Source organism: Cupressus sempervirens, chromosome 3 (assembly GCF_028749045.1).
Source record: "Cupressus sempervirens isolate cs-2001-9-10 chromosome 3, ASM2874904v1, whole genome shotgun sequence".
NCBI classification, from domain to species: Eukaryota; Viridiplantae; Streptophyta; class Pinopsida; order Cupressales; family Cupressaceae; genus Cupressus; species Cupressus sempervirens.
Genome location: NC_143120.1, coordinates 454,318,091 through 454,341,713, shown reverse-complemented (window position 1 = coordinate 454,341,713; position 23,623 = coordinate 454,318,091). Strand labels below are relative to the sequence as shown.

At 33.2% G+C, this 23,623-nt stretch overlaps 2 protein-coding genes across 2 annotated transcripts; both read left to right on the top strand.

Annotated features, from left to right (window-relative positions):
* Positions 1 to 4,578: 4,578 nt before the first annotated feature.
* Positions 4,579 to 5,957, top strand: LOC149567040 (early nodulin-like protein 1). Its single transcript, XM_089817447.1, has 2 exons — positions 4,579 to 4,826; positions 5,194 to 5,957. Exons 1-2 carry the CDS (start codon positions 4,643 to 4,645, stop codon positions 5,733 to 5,735), a joined length of 726 nt encoding a protein of 241 aa, XP_089673573.1. The 5' UTR covers positions 4,579 to 4,642; the 3' UTR covers positions 5,736 to 5,957.
* Positions 5,958 to 18,652: 12,695 nt separating this feature from the next.
* Positions 18,653 to 19,764, top strand: LOC149567039 (early nodulin-like protein 4). Its single transcript, XM_089816595.1, has 2 exons — positions 18,653 to 18,859; positions 19,223 to 19,764. Exons 1-2 carry the CDS (start codon positions 18,676 to 18,678, stop codon positions 19,762 to 19,764), a joined length of 726 nt encoding a protein of 241 aa, XP_089672721.1. The 5' UTR covers positions 18,653 to 18,675.
* Positions 19,765 to 23,623: the final 3,859 nt, after the last annotated feature.

Here is a 23,623-nt window from a genome sequence, read left to right as displayed (position 1 = left end):
ATATTAACTTTCATTTTTAGTTGATTAACTTTAATCCATTTGACCAAGTCGACATGGCCACATAAGAAAGAAAAGAAAAGATTCTAGGGTGAGACATGACAATAAGTCTCATAAATGTACTCGGAGCATTAGACAATCCAAATGGTATTACCTTTCATTTGTATAATCTCTCATTTGTCTTGAATGTTGTTTTCCATTCATCTCCTAGCCTAATTCTTATTTGATGATATCCACTTCTTAAATCAATTTTTGAAAAATATCTTGCCTTATCCAAACAATTAAGTAAATCTTCTATTCTAGGCATTGGAAATCTGTACCTTATAGAGATTTTGTTCAATGCTCTCCAATTTGTGCATAGTCCTCATGTTCCTTCCTTGTTTGGTATTAGGACTACAAGTACTACACATGGGCTTAGACTTTTCCAATCAAACTTGTTTCAAGTAACTCTTCAATTTGCCTTGCCATTTCTTTATTTTTTTGTGGTGTTAGCTTATATGTAGCCTTGTTGGGTAATGTTGAACCTGGTATGAGATCAATGCAATGACTAATTTCTCTCATAGGTGAAAGACTTCTTGGTATTCCATCAGCTATGATTTCTTTGTACTTGTCCAAAATTGGTTAACTTCTTTTGGTACCTTTTGTTTCTTCTTTACTATCACTTCCACCTTCAAGTTTGAATGTTCCATTTTTGATTTTTCTTCCTCAATCTGATTTTTAGCATCATTTTGTACTTTATCCTTGAGTACAAGAATTAATGAAAAGAGTGGACGCTTCTTTCCTTTTACTTCTTTCAGAAATTCTTTCTTACCTATTACCATGATCTTAGCTTCTATAGTTTTTGTTTCTTCTTGACTCGGTTCAGTTATAGGTATCAATTCAATGACCTTTTCATTCTTCATAATGGTGTAGGTATTCTTCATTCCATCATGTTGTGCATTGAGATCATATTGCCAAGGTCTACCAAAATTTAAATGGCATGCATCCATAGTAACAATATCAAACAATATTCTATCTTTGTATGCTCCAATCTAAAATTCAACCCAAGCATGTCCTTCCACTATAGTCTATTGTCCTTTATTCAGCCAAGACACTTTGTAAGGATACAGATGTGGTGTTCTTGGTAACTTTAACTTCTCCACCATTTCAAGAGCTACAAAATTCTTTATAGAACCAGAATCTACCGATACCTTGCAAACCTTTCCTCCATACTTACATGTAGTTCTGAAAATGGACTTCTTTTATGGTGGTTCTTCTTTTACAGCAATCTTCATTAGTGCTCTTCTCATTACAATTGTTTCTCCCATTTCTGAATAACCATAAGTTTCTTAATCATCTTGTAAATCAGCTTCTTGTGTAAAGTGTATTCTCCTTTCTCCATGAGTACTAGAACTTGCCTTTGCTAGACATTTATGTGCCATGTGACCTTCTTGGTTACAATTGTAACATCTTATTGTTCCATTTGTTCTTCTTGGTGATCTTCCTCTAAAATTTGGCCTATAAATCTTCCTCTAAAATTATCAAACTCGTTCACTTCAATCTATGTCTCTATTTGTGGCTAAATTTTTTGACTTTTTCCTCTAAATGTGCCTCTTCCTTTGAATGATTGCCTTCCTCTACCTCTATTGTTATTTTCTTGTCTCCTCTTGATTTGCTCCTCCAATTTCAAAGCTAGTTGATAACACCTAGCTATGATGTTCAAACTTAACAAATGTAACTCCTCTTGTATGTTCATCCTTAAACCATTTAGGTATCTTGCTACCTTGATACTCTCAAGTTCTAAAAATTTTGATCTCAAACCAAGCTTTTTAAATTCCTCTGTATAAGTGTAGGTATCTATATCTCTTCGTCTAAGATTCTTCCTTTTTCTAATTTAACTGGTCCTCATAATCTTCATGGAGATACATCTCTCTTATCATGGACACCATCTTCTTCCATGAACAAATCTTCCTCTTCTCTTCCTTTACTCTTTCTTCTTGTATAAAATTCTACCATGTAAGGGTTGCTCCCTTCGTTCTAGACTTAGCCAACTTGACTTATTGTAATTCTAAAATCTTCTCACATTGAAAGTGATTCTCTAGAGCTTCAATCCATTCCAACACTAATTCAACATCCATCTTTCCCATAAACATAGCTAACTTAGTGGGTTTTCCTCCTAAAGCCTTCTAAGCTTTAAAAAATGCTTTCTCGATCTCAAATACTTCATCTGCATCATCATCTAGTACTTCTTCCTCCTCTTATTATTCTTCTTCTTCTAATTTCATTTCTTTCTTCTCAACCACATTCTTCATGTGTTCCAACTTACTAGCTAATTATGCCAATATCCTCTTCATTTCTCTATTCTCTTTCTCTATATTGGTCACCATCTTGCTTGACCCTATTGAAGAATCTTGATCAAGAATGAACAACATTTAACTTCACACAATCTATAAAATCTTTAGCTCTGATACCAAAAATGATACAAAGCTTCACCTTGGAAAACTTAGGAGGAAATCAATCACTCAACTAAGTTGCTTCAAGGGGCACATACACCTTCCAGGATTAGTTCTAACTTGTCTCAGATTGTTATGAAACTAATTCTCTTATTAATAACTTATAACCCTAATATGCAATTGGAGCTTTCTTGACCTCTTGTATCAACATTTGTTTTTTGTCTCAAATTAACCTAGGTTGACCCAACTCTTCCATAATATAATTGCAAAACATAGATTGAGTTAACACCTTCAAAAGTAAAACTAAATATCTAAAGGAATACAAACTATCTTCTTAATCAATGATAACTATGTTCAATTCCTCTCCACATGTCTACATGTGAAATTAAAACCTAAACCCAAGTTGGGTGGCAAAGATAACCTCTTTAATATAAGTTGAAACTGCAATCTCATGCTTCAATTTGATACTTATCTCCATCACATACAATCACAAGATTTAACATATCAATGAATAGATGAACACATTCACCTAATTTAGAGGCTAGATCCCAGGCAACTATGAGCAGGAATAAAAGAAACAAGGAAAAAAAAGAAAAACCAAGACATATTATACATATCTCCTCTCCGATCCTAGAAAATAGATCACAGAGAGTCTAAAAGACTCCCATGTAATATTACAACCCTCAAAATAGTATGCAATCACATTCACCAATACAGTAAATTGACTACTCTGTAATGAAATCCAAAAATTGGAAACTTAGATGGGATTCAAAATAATAAAAAATTACGTACTGTTATGCAAGAACTAGAACATCAATGTATTCTTAGAAAGTAGACTCCCAAATTTTGGAAAGAAAAAAAAAATCATACATCCAACTCGAAAATCATAAAAAAAAAAAAAAGAAACTTCCAACTTTCTATTCCTCTTTTTAACATTCAATGACCTTTATTACATCCAAAAATCTACCTTTTCAAATAGTTTCCCATCTCTGATGTAGGAAGATGAAAAGCCATCTAAAATCAAGAAAAAAGAGTCATTTTACAAATCATGAGAAATCCAAAACTGCTCCAACTTCTTGTAGTTACCTAATGCTTAGTTGGCTTCATTATTAAACACTCAAAAACTCTTACTTAAAGAAAACTAACTCAACTAAAAAAAAAAACACATTGTCCTAAAGTTCATCGAATTACTACTCCATTTATGCCACCATACACAGGACTTTATTACAAACATTAAAAATTGAAAACACACATAAACCATTTCATTAACTTCCTTTAGCATTTTCAACCATGTGAGTTCCTGTAGCATTTGTCTGATTTGCCACTGCAGCAAATTCATGATCCAAATTACTTTCTTCTTTGAAGTCACACAAGATAATTTTACTAAAGTGGTAGTCAAACAATTCAAATAAAACATAAATAATAATTTCATTATTCCAAATAAAATTGATTAAAAAGAAAAAAATCATATTCTTTCTTTACTTTGTTGAAATAAAATTGTAGAATTTAAAGTTGAAGTACATAATCTTTGTTATTTTAAAGATTTTCAGAAATTTAATCTTTATAATAACAAATTCTACAAGGTTTAACATAAAGTACACAATCTTTGTTATTTTAAAGATTTTAAGAAATTTAATCTTTATAAAAACAAATTCTATAAAGTTTAACATAAAGTACACAATATTTGTTATTTTAAAGATTTTAAGAAATTTAATCTTTATAATAACAAATTACTTATAAATTCTTCCAAATTAAATTTCAATAAAAGACATGAAATTCAATTCCATGCAAATATGAAAATACTTAAAAATTAGAATTCAAATCCACACAGAAAGGAAGATATTTCCACAACTAGAATCTACAACTTAATTACATGAAACACACTTCTTTGATTTTAATGTATAAAACAAAACAATCCAACACTAAAAGTTAAGATTCATAACACACACTCATAAATTCCATGGAGGAAACAAGAGAATCCAACACTAAAGTTATAAGGAAAATTAAATTGCAATGAATCCAAAACCATGAATTCCAACTGGACGGCTCTAATCTCTCCACTGAGAAATCCCAAAGCCTTTCTTTCCCAAGATATTGTCTAGGTGACTATGACATCATCTTGCTGCCACAAATACAAGGAAAATGTTTTCATTCTTTACCCTAACCCTGTGAGTTGACAAGCCACCGAGCATAGTCTTTGACACTGTAAAACAATGGCCCCAAGTGCATTGAACTATTGCTTGGCTTTCATGGTATTGACTGTGATGAGCATCAATACAAATATGATGACGTGTTCAGCAGAACAGCATGTGGTGGGGGACGACAGAGGATGGGATCCTGCCTCAGATTTCAAAGTATGGGCTTCTCAAAAGATCTTTCGTGTTGGAGATAACCTCTGTAATATTGCCCTTCCCTTGTTTTAAGTTTTGATTTTTAAGAAATGCCCTGATTAGGGTTTGTAGGTTATATATATGTATGGATGATGCTCAATCTTTCATATCTATTTCAAATCTATTTGTAGATAGTAGATCGGTCCTTTCGTCATGCTTTAAGCCATGGTGACTGTTTCATTTTAGATCTTGTCACTCTCTCTTTTCAGTAGATCTTTAAATCAACACATTGTGGTTAAAAATGGGCTTGTGCAATACTTCAAATGACAGATTTTCTTCTAATGGGTATTTTAGGGTTAGATAAAAGTTGGCCTTATGTGCGCACAAAAAATGATGCCAAAATTCTACCTCTCTTTTACTTGGGCATTTGACAGGGTTTGCATATGCTTCATCCGAACAAAGCGTGTTGGAGCTGAAGGGCAAAGAAGAGTATGAGAATTGTGATGTGAGTAACCCAATTCAGATATTTGATGGAGGGCTGGATGCAGTCCCACTCGTTGAAATGGGGGAAAGGTATTTTACCAGTGGAAGTTCAGAAGCCTGTCAACGTGGTATGAAAGTCCACGTTAATGTTTTATCTGATGGAATCCACAATGGCCGATCTGATAATTTCGATGTAGTTTCTGATGGGCTTGACAAAGTACGCAAAGATTTTGGTTTAGATTTGTTATCAGATGGATTGGAGAAAGGTGAAGACAATCTTAATGTGTTGAGATCAGATGGAATGGATCATTCCGTTGCTGCTTCTGCTGGTGATGATTCGATGAAGAAGAAGGTAATAAAAATGGAGGGCATTGCTGAAGGACCCACATCATCACGAAGGCAATTATCTGGCTGCCCTCCATCAATTCTCATAAATCTGGCCATCTCCATTTGTGTCCCTTTTATCACCATGCTTATCTACGCCATTGTTTAGCTTATCAACTCTCAGTTCAGTTATGGACATATATACATGCTGTGATTGTAAGATTGTGTCACGAACACATAGTTATATCTTCGTGACCTAGGTAATCAGTACAAGTAGTAGAGTGCAATGGTTTGCTTTTGAGTACAGTTGAAGTCTTGAGTAATTTATTGAAGTCATGTCCAACCCTATAGATCTTGATGTGATATATTATATTGACAAGAAGCTATTATATATTGGGTGCCTGTTGATTAGATAAACCATTTGTGGTTTACGTTATAATTCATGTTTTCCAAATATCTTCTTTGAGCGTTGGGATGATAACAGATTGTTAGTAGACCTTGTTTTTCTTGGAATTGATTGTAAATATTTTCTTTATTCAAATGATAACCTGAAATCAATATATTTTTTTATAAGCAATCATGTTAGAAATTATTTATGGAAGACTATGAGTCAGTAATGTAAAAGAATCTCAACTTAGAATTCTATTACAGATGTTTATAGAAAGATTGAACTTTCCTCAAGATTTTAGTGAATTAAACATTTTGAAAGACCAATCATTGGATATTTTATTGCACTCAGAGTGCAAAAATTTAAATGGCTTTAGAATTCCAGAAAATCATAGTATAATCCGTTCCTTACCAAGCCAATTTTCTGGTGCAACCGTTACTAAAATTTTAAAATCCTGTCATGAGTAGCATTGAAGGCAACAAAGCTGGACCATGGCTTATCAAATTCTAGCTACCGTATACCAATTGAATGCTTTTTTATGGCTTTTATAAAACTATATATCAAAGCTACATTTTGCAGGTTCATAGCAAAATCTTTAATCATTGAGATGGAGGAAGCCCGCGGAATACAGACAGACATGGAACTCTTCTCCCATTTGTGATTTAGACTTTTAGTGTTTGATGCTCTAAAACACATTTTAGATCCTCTTGGCTCAAACATCGACCATTTGCCCGTAGACCAGATCTCTATTTTCAGATACTATTTTCAATACTCTAGTGCACATTTTTCTTCAAAACATCATTACTTTATATACTCCAGATGCCTTCTCATGTGCACCAATTCATTTTTGTATCATTGCATGAATTGTACAATATATTGAATTCATTTCTGTTTAATGTAATTAACAATCACTATATACCATTTTCTCAGATAGTGTATTCCCTTGCATATGTAGAAGGTAGATAGAGTGGAAATAAATACAGAGATTCTGAAATAAATATATAAATTTATAAACTCAAGTGCTATTGCTATAGCACAATTCTTCATTAATAGCTTCATAATCTATTATATCTTCTTAGAATGTTTCTGCACTCTTTCTTCCACTTATGATCCACATTGATCAGATCTGGATCTGAAACTTTCTATAAAAGATTTAACATATTCAGAAGACTATTACTCATAATTGACATATGATTTTAATTTTTTTCTAGAAAATTTCATACAACCTATTATTAGAACACATTAGAAATAATTTAAATTTTTTTTAAAAAAGAAATCACCCCAATTATTTAGAATATTCTAACAGTCCACCTCCCAATTTTTATCACTAATTTTACTAATTACATCAATGTCTAAAATTTCATAAATATTCAAATTGTTCTTATGCCAATGCCTTCATGATTATATCTGCATGTTGGTCATTTTAATCTGTAATTCCTTGGACTTAGTTGTAGTTCCCTTTGTCTTTGATAGTTCCACCCTTTTGTATCCAGCTTGCCTTTTATGAAACTTTAATTCTCAAGGTCTCTTCTTGTCTACAACTACTAAAACCTTTGTGATATCCATTAGTAATTTGATGTCTTGATGATGCTTCTACCATTAATAGTTTATTCCTCACATCTATCACTAATGGTTGGATGATCTTATCTTCTTGACATCTACCACAAATGGTGACAAGATCTCACTTTTGATGTATGTCACAAATTGCTATAGGATCCACTAGAAATTTTACTCAACTTCATCTATCATAAATGGTGAGTGGATCTTCAAATGATCTTCATCAACCTAGATTTGATACCACTTGTAGGAGGTGGATGGAGTAGAACTGAACACATATATTTTGAAGTAAACATGCCAACATATAAACTGAAGTTCTACAACACAATTCTTCATTAGTCAAATTCATAAACTCTATTGCATCTCCCTATAATGCTTCAACATTTTTTCTTCCACACATGACCCACATTGACCAAATACTCAAATGTTTAAATAGTCTCTCTATTTATAGAAGGCTTACTATATTCTATAAACTACTACACATAGTTAGAATATGCTTTTTGAATTATTATTTTCTCAAAACTTAAATATAGCCAACATACTAGAAATAATTTAAAGTTTTATATTTATGTGGTAGAAATTATCACAACTATCTAAAATTTTCTAACAACATACCCTTATGTTTAGTATATTGAATGTCTTTTTATTTTATGTAATAATCAATAGGTTCTGATTAATTGCAAAAATATATTTTAAGGGGACCTAAAACCTCATTCAAATATAACATTAAAATTTTAAATTAAATCCCCAAGATAGAACTATGCTAGATAAACTAGCAACACCAAAACCACAAAAAAAACCAAGCAACAAAAACCTAAACCAAGACAATCAGTAGCACACACACCTAGCACCCAAACCCAAAAACCTATAAGGAACATAAATAGAAAAGATCATGTCATCCCTTAAGTAGTAGCCACCATCTCTTCTTCCAAGCTTGTCATTCTCAACACATCAACTGTGATATCAAGGAGATCCTGAGGAGGCTTGATTGTCATCTTCATCTTGCTGCTAGCACACATACACATTCTAGTACCAACAACATAATTAGAGGAGTTCCCAATATCTACATCTAGCACAATAGGAGAGCTTGTGTCTTATTCCATTTAACTAATGAGCTTATTAAGGAAATCACCAAGGAAGACATAAATTCCTTAGTACTATTAAGAATTTTCTTTAGAGTATCTTCCACATTAGCCATTATCTCTAGTAGCCCCTCCATTTTCTTGTTCAATCCATCTTGACACATTCCACCTACAAATTCATAGCTCCCTCCTAAAATTGATCTTGAATTTATTCAAACTTTGCATCTAGAGATCTATAATTCAAATTTAAGTTCTTAATAGCATTAAAAAAAATTGAGCCAAAATGAATAGATAGACATAGTCTTGACAGTTTGAACAACACCCAAAGAAAACTCCTCTTTATCCTCAAATCCTTTACCTAGAGTTGAACATTTAACTATTAAGTATCAATGAGCTTCAGGAAAGGAATACACTTTTGAACCTCCCCCTTATCCTTTTCATTAGAGAGAGTATTGTCTTCATCCTCCAACTTTTTGACTTTAGCCATAATAGTTGAGTTTAGTGGGGACATTGGGACATCATGGTTAACTGAATAGTCATGGTAAAAATAGAACATGCCTTTCTTCTCTTTTTCTTCACCACTCTCATCTTCTACATTTGGATCCTTGATACTACTCTAGGATAGTGAAGGGTTTTTTTCCTCAAGCTGGGGAGAGGGAGATCAAGGCTTGGAGTTTGTGGGCTTAGGAAACACTTGGGCTATAATCATCTTCTCCACAGAACCATAGGAATGCAAGCTATGAGCTCTAACCTCTATTTTACCAAATAGATAAAGGTCCTCCACACTATCACCCTCTAACTTCATTTCTTGCTTATCATCAAAAGAAAAAAAATTACTTATCAATAGGGGATGAATCGACTTCCCTTTTAATTCCAATTTATTCCCTTTACACTTGTTGCTTCAAGACTCCTTAGAGAGGTCACTCATCACATGCTCATTAGGATGAACAAGGTTAGGGACATTTTTTCTTTATATATTATATAATGAGGAGAATAAGACCCTCATGTAGAATAGGGTTTCACGAATTATTTCTATGCATAATTTTACTTTGGCTTATAAGAAAATAGTAAATAATATATAAAACGAACTCACCTATTGTATCTAAAATTATTAACAAGCAAAAAATGGTAGAAGTTTTCCCTATCATATCTTCCATCCAAAGTAATGTACTCCTTTATTACCATAATAATCCTACTCTAGCTTAGTTTAAAAGAATCAACTTAATAAAAACCCGCCTAAGTCCTTAACAATTTGATCACTTTAAGACTCCTTGTTAGGAAAGATTTTAACAATGCTCTCAAATATTTTCCTATCATGGAAAAAATGCATACATTTAATATTAAGACTTGGTACATCAAAAATGACCTCCACTTTAAGCTACAAATTCCTCCCAACCATAGTAAGTGACCATTCATTCAAGTCATTCATGAACTTCTAGGTAATCTCCTCTTTAAAACCTCTCATATTTTCGATGTAAGGAAGAAGACCCCATTTTTCCTCTTATGCCAAACTTTAGTTTCCTTCCTCCCTTTAGTGTTCCCTATCATAAACTTCCATCCAAAGTAATGTACTCCATTATTACTAGCATAACCCTACTCCGAATTAGTTTCAAAAAATCAAATTCATAAAACCCACTTAAGTCCTTAACAATTTTATCACTTTAAGACTCCTCCCTAGGAAATATTTTAACAACTCTCAAATATTTTCCTATCATAGAAATAATGCTTACATTTGAGCTTAAGACTCGTTACTTTAGCAATGATCTCCACAATAAACTATAGATTCCTCCCAACCATAGTCAGTGACCCATCATTTAAGTCATGCATGAGCTACTTGGTAATCTCTTCTTTAAAACCTCCCATCTTTTCCATGTGAGTAAGATTGCCTTTGTCATCTTATCCCAAACTTTAGGTTCCTTCCTCCATTTTTTAAAAGTTAGATGAGTTCTCGTGCCCCAAATAGCTGCCCATGATAGCATTCACAAAAGCATGCTTGATAACTCAAAGCTAGAACATGTAGAAGGCTAAAGGAAAATATGAGTAATCAAGTTAAATAAAAGAAACTTAACCCATAAAGCATGTCAAAAGTTCTGATCTGGGGAATGACACCACCTTTTACAATAATATATAAGAGCCATTTTTGCATATGATTTATTCCTTCTTTGCTACCAATATGTTCAAAAAACCTTTGTTTAATTGCCAAATGCACATCATCCTCCTTCTCCATCTTCTTTAATTTTAGTGCAAATTCTCCATCATAAACACAATTTTTCTCTTAAGGTTTTTAGTTTAATAAATAGATCTAAATGATTTTTATTTTTATAGTACTATAATGAATGTATGAGTTAAAATAAGTGAGTTTAAGATCATGAAATAAGAATGTGTAAATACACAAAGAAAGTTAGTTCTAGAAAAGAAATTAACCAAATTAAGAACCTTACCAAATGACTATAGTGCAACAAAAATAATAAACAAAAAAACAACTTTCCTAGATACATAATAAATTGATGAAATAAACATACAATAAATAGAAAAAATGTATTAGTGTTTGTGAGTAACCTAGATGAGTAAAGTTACGAAGGGAAATCCAATTTCTAGTATATTTAAGAGAAAATACTTTTTATAATCAAGGTGAATTGACCTAAAAATAGGGATGAAAATTGCTAAGATAATATTGGGGGCATGCAATACTTAGTCCAACAATAAATAAGAAAGAAAACCAATTTAAGAAATATTATCTACCTACAATAATATTTAACTCATTTTAATCAATTAAACTCATCAGATATAAACATTAATTTTCTGATCAATGAAGATTATCATTCTAATCAATAAAAGTACATTTCTCAAGTCTAGGTTACAAATACATCATATAGAGAATAACTAAGACACAAAACATTAATTTTCTAATCAATGAAGATTATCATTCTAATCAATTAAACTACATTTCTCAAGTCTAGGTTACTAATACATCATATAGAGAATAACTAAGACACAAAACTCTAATACACGATGAATGAATTTTCTTTCTAGAAATCATGAAATTAGAATTTGCACATTCCAATGATACTAGCTCCAATATTTCATTCAAAATAATTGATTAAAAATAAATAAAAATTCATATAAATCACTCCTAATCATTTGAATATTAATTTTTACCAACCCATAACCTTAAGTTAATAATGAAAATAAAATAGATCTATGAGGATGTTCCATTACTATCCCATTGAATTCTATTATTTTAGTCTAACTAATCAATATATTTCCTCTTCTTTCATAGACCTTTGTGAACTAAAATTTATGTCACACAAAATTATAGATGTAATTCATTCTATTTTCATTCTTCTCTTGCCACAATTTTCCTTTTAAAATTCCTAATTATAACTACCAGGACCCTCTATAATAAAGCATAGATTATATAAACCATTGATTGGATTATGATGCACCTAAATTATAGATTTAATATGATAATGGAAGAAAATAAATCCATACACATTACACTAGAATAATTATGATATAATCAGTATCTCATGGATATTTTATTGATGCATTGTGTTTTGTTACTCTATCAATATATATTTGTCTCAATTTACTTAGTAAATTCTACTATTTTTCATAATTCTAGTTTTTTTAATGTTACTTATAGTCCTAACACTTTACATGGATTTTTTGTCACTTAGGCATAAAAGTTCTTTAGAGGGTTGAACTAAATGACATAAATATTACTATAGCCATGGCAGGACTACAATTACCCTCTTTTTAGATATTAGTCAAGATAAAATTAGGAGATAGATAATGAAGATGATAGAAATATGTTTTATTGTAGGTGCTAAAAAATGCAAACCTAATAGGAGAAGCACAATTCTACTTACCCTATAGAATATATTTTCATGAATCTAGTAAAATAGTTTTTCTCATTTCAAACCCTTTATTATAATTAAAAACAACCTAAATTTAGTAATTCTTAAACCTTATAAATGGATTTCTAGTATATCCCTAAATCTCCCAATTATTAATGCTAGAACTATGTATGTAGTTGTTGCATATCATATTTATATCTGTTGTCAAACACAATACAAAAATCCATTTAATAAATCAAATCCAATTTCTCCCCCTGTTCTTATTTACATTTTATCATCACACTACATGATTCTAAATCCATGTCCATACATAAATCCTTCTTAATATGTGTATGTATGTATATCTGTGTGTATGTCTATGAGTTTGTATCTATGTATAAGTATGTATATGTGTATGTATATCTATACATATTTTAATATACATACATATGTATATATTTATATGTATATATGCATATATATACATATATGTGCACAAGTCTATGTATTTGTGGGTGTGAATGCATGCACATAAGTCTCTATGTGTGTACATACACATGTGTATATACATACTTTTGTATGTATATGTATTTTATATATTAATCTATACTTACATACATAAAATGATGGTCAACTTGTAGTTTTGTTCTAACATCATGGACGTTCAAACCCTATTAGGGCTTGATTTTTTTAATGGTTATATTGAGGATGAGGTCCACCAAACCAATTCATGATTCCAAGTCAAAAGTGTATAAAATTAATAAAAATGCTTTATTCTAAAGCATACAAGTTTTTTAGCTATAATTAAATCTCTATAAAAATAATGAAGTTTAAAAGGTATTACATGACCTCACTACAGTGAATTTATAAAGATATAATTTATGTACTTTCCTCAATTTTCTTCACATAAAATGTAATAGTAGTTCCCATTGAAAGATGTTGCAATAGAATTATGCACAAGAAAACTTTATCTCAACTAAAATGTGATTTCTTAAGCTTTTCAAGATTACGTAAAAGTCTTAATTTTTTATAAAGAAACTTCAATGAAAGAATATTTTAAATCTTTAAGAGATATTCACAAAGATATAAATTATCAAGCATAATATGTAAATTTGATCTAAGTTAAATTAAATGAGGTTAATTAACCCTAATCTCTATTTTCATACATTACTTTGTTATTTGAAGTTACACAAGAATATTTTACTAAAATAATAGCCAATTTATTAAATAAAATATAAATTATAACTAGCCATTGGCATAGGGAAGCCTAAAGAATAAATCATGGTTGTGTCACCGGTTCTTGTGGTCTACTAAGTATAATTGAACCTTCAAAGATATTATTGTGAAATCCCCTTCCCTATCTCAAAACCTATGTTCACTTATCTCTATTCTCTAGGTGTACATGGATGATCTTGTGATTCCTCATAATATGAGCTCCCCCTTTGTTATGCAAACCACCCCTATTGATGACCACTATGATCTTGATCATGTTTGGAAAAAATGGATAATCTTTGTAAAATGCAAAATGCCATCAGAAAATGTCTCATTATGCATTTCCACATTGCTAGGAGGAAGATTAACACAGTGGAAGAAGTTGTTTAGACTCAAAAGAAGGTAGGGAATGGGATTGACATTAAGAGAGATGAAAGTATGTGGGAGGTGTCTTAAAATGTTTCACAAAAGATTGATAAGTGGGAGATCATGGAAGATGATATCAATAAACTAAAGGCTTTTATTTCTTTTGAAGAGGAAAATTGTGAAATTATTAATGCTCTAGTGAATGTGAAGGCTAATCTGACCCAATTGAACAAAAATTGTAGGACTTGGCTTATTTTATTAATAAAATGGTGGAGAAAAATACTCTCTCCTTCAACATTTTATAGGTGGGACTGGAAGAGAAAAGAGCCAAGCATGGGAAACATGAGGATAGTCTCCAGGTGGCAATCAAAGGACATGAGGGGATCTCTTTTTATTTGGGTGTGTCTCTACTCAAGAGGACTTCTTTCTTGGACAAGATCATGGAGTTGAATGAAAATTGAGAAAGGTTTCAGACTCTACGTATTTTAAACTCTTGTAGTTTAGTCATGTTTCTTGTTTCTTATTTTTATGTATATTGCTAGTAGTTTTTTTCTTTAGTTAGCTAGTTAAATTCACTTCTTGTGAATTCCTTTTGTTTTGTTCCTAAAACTTAATATTACTTTTATGTTGACTTAAGAACTATCCTAATTAAATTAATTATAATTTAATTATTTCAAATACACATTTTCCCCCGAAAAAATCATTATTCTAAAACTTTTGTCCAAAATTTTAAATTTACAACAAATTTGACAATCTTTCCTATAATACCAAATATAGTATTGATCATAGAGATACACATTCAATTGCATAAATAGAAGAAAATAATCCAACGTTCACGAGACACACCTGATAACTCTATGTCAAAATAATTCAAAGCTAACAACAAAATTCCTATTGACACGTTACAAGAAATCCAAAACTAGAGTTAAAAGGAATATTACATAGCGATGAGTCCATACCCATGAATTCCATGAGGAGAAGTCTTATCTATGGACTCCAGATCTTTCCTTTTCTGGGGCAGTGATTAAGGTTGCTATATCATCTCTCTATTGCTACACAATAGAAGATAGCACCGAAATAACTCCAACGAAGAAAGAAAACTATTTTCTTTATTTCTTGTATCCATTTGATTTGAGAAGCCGTGTAATTATTGTTTTTTATTCACTTGGTAAGCCATTAATATTATAGAGGCGTAACTGCAGTGCTCAAAGTGTTAGATGGTATGTTGTTAATTGGTTTATTAATTTCCAAAATTATAGTATAGCTAAACAATAATTGTAGCTTCGTAATAGCTAAAAGGATTGATTGTATGTTTAGAATCATATTTAAGCCGATTGTTCTGATGCATTTTCTTACTCCATAAAATGAGGAAAACAGTTTTGAATAAAGATTTACGTTGAATCATCCACCAGTTGCTGGTTGGTTGTTTATTGTTTGTAAATTAATGAAAAACTGTTTCCTACTGGCCTTCACAAGAGCGGCCTTACATGCTAAAACGAGTGTGTGGCTCCATATGATCAAAGATTCATAACAACATTGTAGGAAATCCTATTTTCAATAAAAAAACGTCTACTTGATCAAAGAATTTCTTAGATTTATTGCATTGAGAAATGGTATTTTTCCTATTCATGGTTTGCCATGTTTTATCCTCTGGCATGGCCATGATTGCATGTTTATTGCTTAATATAAATCTTTTGTTTGAAGTGATTGAAACCTTGTTATTGACTGAAATGTTGCGCCATGTTTTACCCTCTGGGATGGCTATGACTGCATGTTTATTGCTTAATAGAAACCTTTTCGTTTGAGGTGGTTGAAACCTGGTTCTTGATTGAAATGTTGTCTACTCTAATTTTAGAGTGACTTTTTTATTAAGTATTTTTTTTCATTTGTTTTTAACTGTCTTTTTTTTAGTTAAAATTCTAATGATTTAAACATTACACACAAAGACTTGATTCTTAGGTTAAAAGTGTTGAATAGTCAAAATTGACTTATTTTTCTAAGCTTAATTTCTTCCTTAGTGTGTGATATCTAAGGGCGGTAGTGTGTGTTTTACATTTAGTCTATTTAGATAATCACCTTTCATTGACTTTCCTAATGTGTACATTATAAGAACGCAACAAACCTCTTTACCATTTGTTGCGCATTATGTCTACTTGGAAGGACATTTTGTGTGGCTTAGTATGCTTCCAATTTATTGAAATTTCTACTTCAATTGATATCTTTGTGTTGAGTGATTCCTTGGACCATTCCCCATTGTATCTTGCATCATTTTTTCTTGTAAAGAGGTTGTGTTTAGAGCCATTTGTAAGTCTATTAGTGAAAACTTGGTTGTTGGGGGTTTAGGCTCCCCCATGTTAGTAGGTTTTTCTTTGTGTGCGAGGGGACACCACAACTATGGTGCCTTTAGGTGACCAACTAGGGGCTATGGGGGATCTAGTTCAGCATTAGACTCATTTATAGTTTAGCAACTCAAATTATATTTTGTTCTCTCATTGTTTGGCCTTTTGGGTCATTGGATTTTATGTCTGCTTAGGTCACATGGTTATTTTTCTTCCTATGACTACTTCCTACCTCTATGCCTCATTTCATCCTTTTGAAGGGGTAGAGAGGTTTTGGTTAGATGAGATTAGTCTAGATTGATTAGGTCTTGTACTAGATATATATGGGGTTCTTCACCATATTTCTTATAGTTTCCTCTTGGAGGATGGTTTCTCTTTCTTCTATTTTGAGTTTCATTGGTATTTTTCTCCTATTAATTTAAAGGTTCTTTGTTGCTTTCATAAAAACCCTCTACTAGTGAGTCCTAGAGGTATCTTTCTACCTCTCCTCCTAGGAAGGCCCTAAATATTCTCTACTCTTTTATTGAGATTTTTTTTGGGTGTTGCACTAGTGTATTTGTGGGATTAACTAGTGCTTGGTTTCTTCTCTCGGTCTTTCCCTTATGGAGATGGGGCTTTCTTGTTTCCATCTCATGGTGAGACTTGGTGGCTCGTTGTTTAATGGTCTCATAACTCTTTTCATATGGGGGTTTACCTATTCTTTTGGATTATTCCTCGTAGACTCCTATAGAGGTGGAGTCTTACCCTTTTGAGATGGGTTCTCTTCTAGTAGTTAGTTATGCTATAGGTGAGAATTAGTTGTTGGTTTGCACTTTGTTAATGGATTATCCTATGGAGGTGGCCAACTTCTTATAGATAGAAGATTGTAGAGTTACTGTGTTGTCTTTCCCTAGGTTGAGTAGTGGGAGTAAGAGTTTCTTTTGGAGGCTTCCTTCTATTTTCTTCTTCCTTGTTCTTCCTTTCTCTGGAGAAAGAGGGCCTCTCATGTTTTTGGTTTATGACTCTTGCCTAAATCCCATTATTTTCAAATTTTAGGTTTGTGTTCTTTGGGAGCTGGTCCTCGACGATTGCTTCTCTATTCAAATATTTGCAAATCCACCTCTTTTAGATTCCCTTCCTCGTGTCATTTCGATTTGTTGTTACTATTTGTTGGTTTCCGGATGTATAATTTCATTTTATTTTATTAGAACATGAACACCATATATTACATAAAGTAAAATTAATATTTTTGTGTATCTAACAAAATAGAAAGTAATTGTCAAGGTTTATGCAACCTATATTGGAATCAAAATGGTTAAGGATAGGAAACTTATATTGCAGTTATTGTTTATTGATTTCCTATCTTATATAGATTATTTTAGTTTCAAAAAGAAAATATTACGCAACACACAATAGTTTTGGACAAATTATCTTTGGAAAAAACCCTGAAGAGAAAACCAATATTGCATCCATGATGAATTACACTAAACTTTAACCAATTAAGAGATACATAAAATTGCCTGTCTCTTGGTACCATGTCTCAAAGTTTTAACCTTAAGGGGGAGGAGGTCACTAGTCATAGACTAATATATATATATCTAGAATCTCTAATAATACAAACATTAAGAATATAAGTTTTCCACAATCCATAATAGTTATTTTCAATATTTTTTCATTTCAATTCTGTTTAGTTTCTAGATTAAAAATCTAAACAAAATTGAAACTAGAATCATTGAAAATAAAAACCAACATTAACAAATTAATCAACCACTAGATATCTGTCCTTACAGATGTGGGAAAAAATACGCTTCTCTAAAGAATTGCTCATTGCTCATTGTTCAAAGAGTCAAAGTTTATGCCATGAACAGACCAACTAAGCTTGTAACCCTTTGATGAATTAAATAATATTGAAAGAGTCATTATCAAACGACACCGTTATAAGCCCTATACTGAAGGCTATTTATTAATTGAACAAACTTTATTATGTTAGAAAAAACATTCATCAAACACACGCCAAAATAATCCAATACTAAAAAGTCAAAATAAAAAACACAAAACCAAAAAAACACTTCAGGTTCCATGGAAGGGACACGAGAATCCACACTAAAGTTAAATGAAACACGAGAATCCACACTAAAAAGGAAAATTAAATTGCAATGAATCGAAAACCACGAATTCCAGGTGGACGGCTCTAATCTCTCCGCTAAAGAATCCGAAAACCTTTCTTTCCCAGCGTACTCTCAAGGTGACGATGACATCTTGCTGCCACAAATACAAGGAAGTATTTTCATTCTCTACCAATGTTAGTTGAGAAGCCACCGAGCATAGTCTTTGACACTGTAACTCAATGGCCCCAAGTGTATTGAACTATTGCTTGGCTTTCATGGCATTGACTATGATGAGCATCAATACAAATATGATGACGTGTTCAGCAGAACAGCATGTGGTGGGGGACGACAGAGGTTGGGATCCTGCCTCAGATTTCAAAGGATGGTCTTCTCAAAAGATCTTTCGTGTTGGAGATAACCTCTGTAATATTGCCCTTTCCTTGTTTTAAGTTTGATTTTTAAGAAGTCCATTGATTAGGGTTTGTAGGTTATATATATGTATGGGTGATGATGGTTTTCTCATATCTATTTCAAACCTATTTGTACATATTAGATCGATCCTTTCATCATGCTTTAAACCATGATGACTCTTTCATTTTAGATCTTGTCACTCTCTTTTAAGTAGTTCTTTAAATCGACATATTGTAGTTAAAAATGGGCTTGTTGAATACTTCAATATTAGATCTTTCTTCTAATGGGTATTTTAGGGTTACATAAAAGTTAACCGTTGTACCCACAATAAATGATGCCAAAATTGTACCTCTTTTTTCATTGGGCATTTGACAGGGTTTGCATATGCTTCCTCTGAACAAAGCGTGTTGGAGCTGAAGAGCAAAGAAGAATATGAGAATTGTGATGTGAATAACCCAATTGAGATATTTGATGAAGGGCTGGATGCAGTCCCACTCGTTGAAATGGGGGAGAGGTATTTTACAAGTGGAAGTGCTGAAGCCTGTCAACTTGGTATGAAAGTGAACATCAATGTTGTATCTGATGGACTCCACAATGGTAAATCTGACAATTTCGATGTAGTCTCTGATGGGCTTGATAAAGTGCACAAAGATTTTGGTTTAGATTTGTTATCAGATGGATTGGAGAAAGGTGAAGATAATCTTAATGTGTTGAGATCAGATGGAATGGATCGTTATGTTCCTTATTCTGCTGGTGATGATTCGGTTGAGGAGAAGTTAATTATAATGGAGGGCATTGCTGAAGGACCCACATTATCACGAAGGCAATTATCGTGCTGCCCTCCATCAATTCTCATAAACCTCGCCATCTCCATTTGTGTCACTGTTATCACCATGCTTATCTACTCCATGGTTTAGCTTATCAACTCTCAGTTAACTTATGAACATATATACATATACATGATGTGATTATAGGGTTGTATAGCGAACACATACTATCTTTGTGACCTAGGTAATCAGTACAAGTAGCAGAGTGCAATGGTTTGCATTTGAGTATAGCTGAAATCATGAGTTATTTATTGAAGTCATATCCATTTCTCTATATTTTGAAGTAATGTATTGGCAATAAGCTATATATATATATATAGGTTATTGATTTTGATATGTTTTGTTTGTAGAATTCATTTTGTTCAAAAATCTTCTTTGAGCTTTGGGATGATATCATGTCATGTCCCCTTTTCAAATAATTAAAAAATAATAATCTTTGCTAAGGCAGGCAGGCTCAAGAAAGTGAAGTTTCGGAAAAAGGGGGTTAATCTTTGGAAACCGTTGGACTAATAAATGAAAATTATTATTAAAATATGTTTCATTAACCTCTCTTGGACGTGAGTTACAGTTATGCCCTCTTTTAAGGGGTTTGGAGGCATTTTGGGCAGATGGGAGAACTTGATTTTTGCTCATTCTTTGTTATTCTTCAGAGGCTGCCAAACCTGTGGAGAAGGAGACCCAAGAACGGGAGTTTGCAAGTTTTCAGGGAGACCCAAGAACGGGAGTTTGTAAGTTTCCAGGAAGGCTAAGGACGGGAGTTTGAAGCCATTCCATGTGCATGCTCATACAAAGTTTGCCTTTGTGCTGAACAGTGTAGATTTGTGGGTTTTTGGGTGTGTTTTTTGCATTAGTTTGGTGTTTTTAGTTGAGCATTTCATATCAGTTTTGGTTGCTGCTGTATTTCAGACTTTAAGCTATTAAAATAGAGCTGAATATATGTATTGGGATGTGATTAAACTTATGAGATAGTTTATTAGTGTTGTGTGGTATTTCCGGGCATTTTTGTGTTAATTTCGGGAGCCCGATGAGCATAGTTTTTGTCCTACATTTGAGAACTGTTGTGTAAAGGTTATACGGATCTGGAAATGTCATTTTGTAGGCTGTTATGTTGCTGAAATTTCTGTAAAAATGTCCACTTTCAGATTTATTAATAATTGGTGAAGCTGTGAAGCTTTTGGCACAATTTCTGGCATACCCGATTTGGGGTTTCTTGAGAAATTTGGAGGATCTTTGTGATATTAGTTGTTTGATCTTAAAGATCTGATTAAAGGTTGGAAATATCATGTAAAATCAGAAAAGGGACATTTCAGTGGTATCAGAGCCATGATCTTGCCAGCCTGAGGATTTGTAGAAGTTTGCAGGTCAGTTTTGACAACTACCCAGATCTTGCATTTCAGTTTTGAGAACTACCCAAATCTTGCATGTCATAATTTATGATTGCATGTTGCTTCTAATCAGCTGCATGTCAAAATTTATGGTTTCATGCTACTTCTAATCATTTGCATGTTAGTTCTTGGTGAATTTGGTGGTTGTAGAAGTTTGCATGTCAGTTTTGACAACTACCCAAATCTTGCATGTCAGTTTTGACAACTACCCGGATCTTGCATGTCATAATTTGGTGGTTGCATGTTGCTTCTAATCAGTTGCATATCCAAATCTATGGTTGTATGCTACTTCTAATCATTTTCATGTTAGTTCTTGGTGTTTGAAGAAGTTATATCCTATTGGGGTTACACTCTACTTTATCCAGAATGGATAGGTATAGTACAGAGTCTCAGAGGGAACGATCTTGGACAATTGATAGCCAGAGTCAAAATAGTAGAAAGGATGGTTATTTAGACATTTGAGATAAACTTATGAAAATAAGCCATGACATTTCTAAACAGTTGGTTGAGCACCACCGTATAATGAATGACATGTTATCTGACCCAGCTAAGGTGGATAAGTTGACTGGATTTCTATTTGGCAGATTTTCTCACAGGACAGACGATGCAATTCCCAAGAACTTGCATGAGGAGTTTGAGAAACTAGTTGATAGCCAGGTAGAGGTCTCAGATTCTACTCTGCCACAGGAGGTGGTGGGAAAGGATATTACACAGATTGATAGTAACGATCAACTTGATACTCAAATTGAGACAATTGTTTACAGGTTGTCAAAGGGTGATGCCACAGGTATTCAGGATGGTATAGTTACAACAGGCAGTGACTACAGTGTAGTGGGTTCAGATGATGATTATGAGGATGTTGTTGTGCAAGATGGTGAGATACCTGGTAGAGATGAGCAAACATTGAGCATTCATGACTTTGCTGAGAAAGAGTACCAGGCACAGTTAGATGCTTCATCACATGAGGTTGAGGCAGGTAGTACTTCACATGATTTATCCCGCCAGTTGAAGGTGAGTGAAGATAGTATTTTGACTTCATTATCTCATCATGATAGGTATGTGGAGTTAGTTGGTATTGGTCATATTACTCAAGTGAGGATTTTGCTTGAGTTACCAGCTGATTCTAGTTTACAGATATGGACTCAAGATTGTTATATTGGCATTTGGGATTCAGTTGACAGGAGATCTTTAACACTTTTTGGTAGCAGTGTTTGTTTGGGTGCTATCATGGATTTGATTAGCAGATTGCACGGTGTTGTCTTTTCTTGTGCTAGCAGCTTGTCCAATGTTGGTATTAGTTTTTATACACCGATGTTGGGCTTTGTTCATATATCCAGTCGATCATACTTGCTAGAATGTGTTGATGATATTTCATATTTGGCAGTGTGTATAGATGAGTCCCAAGATCATATTGGCATTGATGACATCCAGGAGGATGCAATGGGCAATTTTGAAGACTTAGTTTCCTTGGGTATAGAGGAGTTGGACAGCAATGCTAATGCTTTTGATACTCCGTATGTTGATATGAGTTTTAGATTTGATTCACAGGATATGGATGGTAATACTCTAGAGACTAGTAACTTTGAGGATACTCCTTTAGACAGTGCATCAGAGGAGGTTTGTAGGAGATAGTCAAGCCAGTGCCATCATGTGTCTAATCAGTTGAGAGTTAGTGACCAAGACATTGCTATCACTCGCCAGCATTTCGATGTTGCTCGTCAGTTGTTAGCAGTTTATGGATGGGGTTCTCCTACTAGTGATGAGCAGGGAGGCAGTTATCTTTCCTTGACAGAGTTCCACTCTTTATGGGAGGCTATCTAGATTCTGAGACAGGATTATATGCAGTTGGTAGCCGACAGAGATTATCTTATGAAGTGGGGCAGTACAACATATGATGCATTGTTGGCCAAGGAAGATGAGGTGAGTGAGCTTACTGAGCAGCTTGTGGTGACTTCTGAGATTCTTGAGAGTACACAGTTGGCTTTCAAGGAGTCACAGTTTTATTTGGCTAAGGTGACCATGGAGTTAGAGCGACTACAGTCTTCACCTGATTCTATACAGTCACAAGCAGTGGTGTTTGGTGATATGTCCATGGCCGAGATTGTCAGAGACAGTGGAGATGGGGATGCATCCATTCTTGATACTAATATTGGAATATCAGGTTCATTCCCACTAGAGTTAGGTTCAGTTGAGTTGGGTGTTGTAGCAGATTGTTGTATGCCTGACATGGTGGTGGCCTCTAGTATTGATAGCACAGAGACTAGAGATTTATCAAAGATCATGTGTGATGTTGGTGGGTCGGCAGTTGGCATGGTTCCTACTAGTAACACTACTCCCTTGGTGATATCTTCGGAGGTAGTAGTTAGTTCCAACATGGTTAATGATCAATTGCGGTTAGTTTCATCTGGATTACAGTCTGAGCCATTGACTGAGATTGGTGCATTCTATCGGCATTACACTGTGAGGTATGCTCATCAATTTACCTTTGATGACCATGTTAATGAGATAATGATACAGAGATGTACTTTGGTTCCTAGTGCTTATCATCAGTTATGGGACAATTT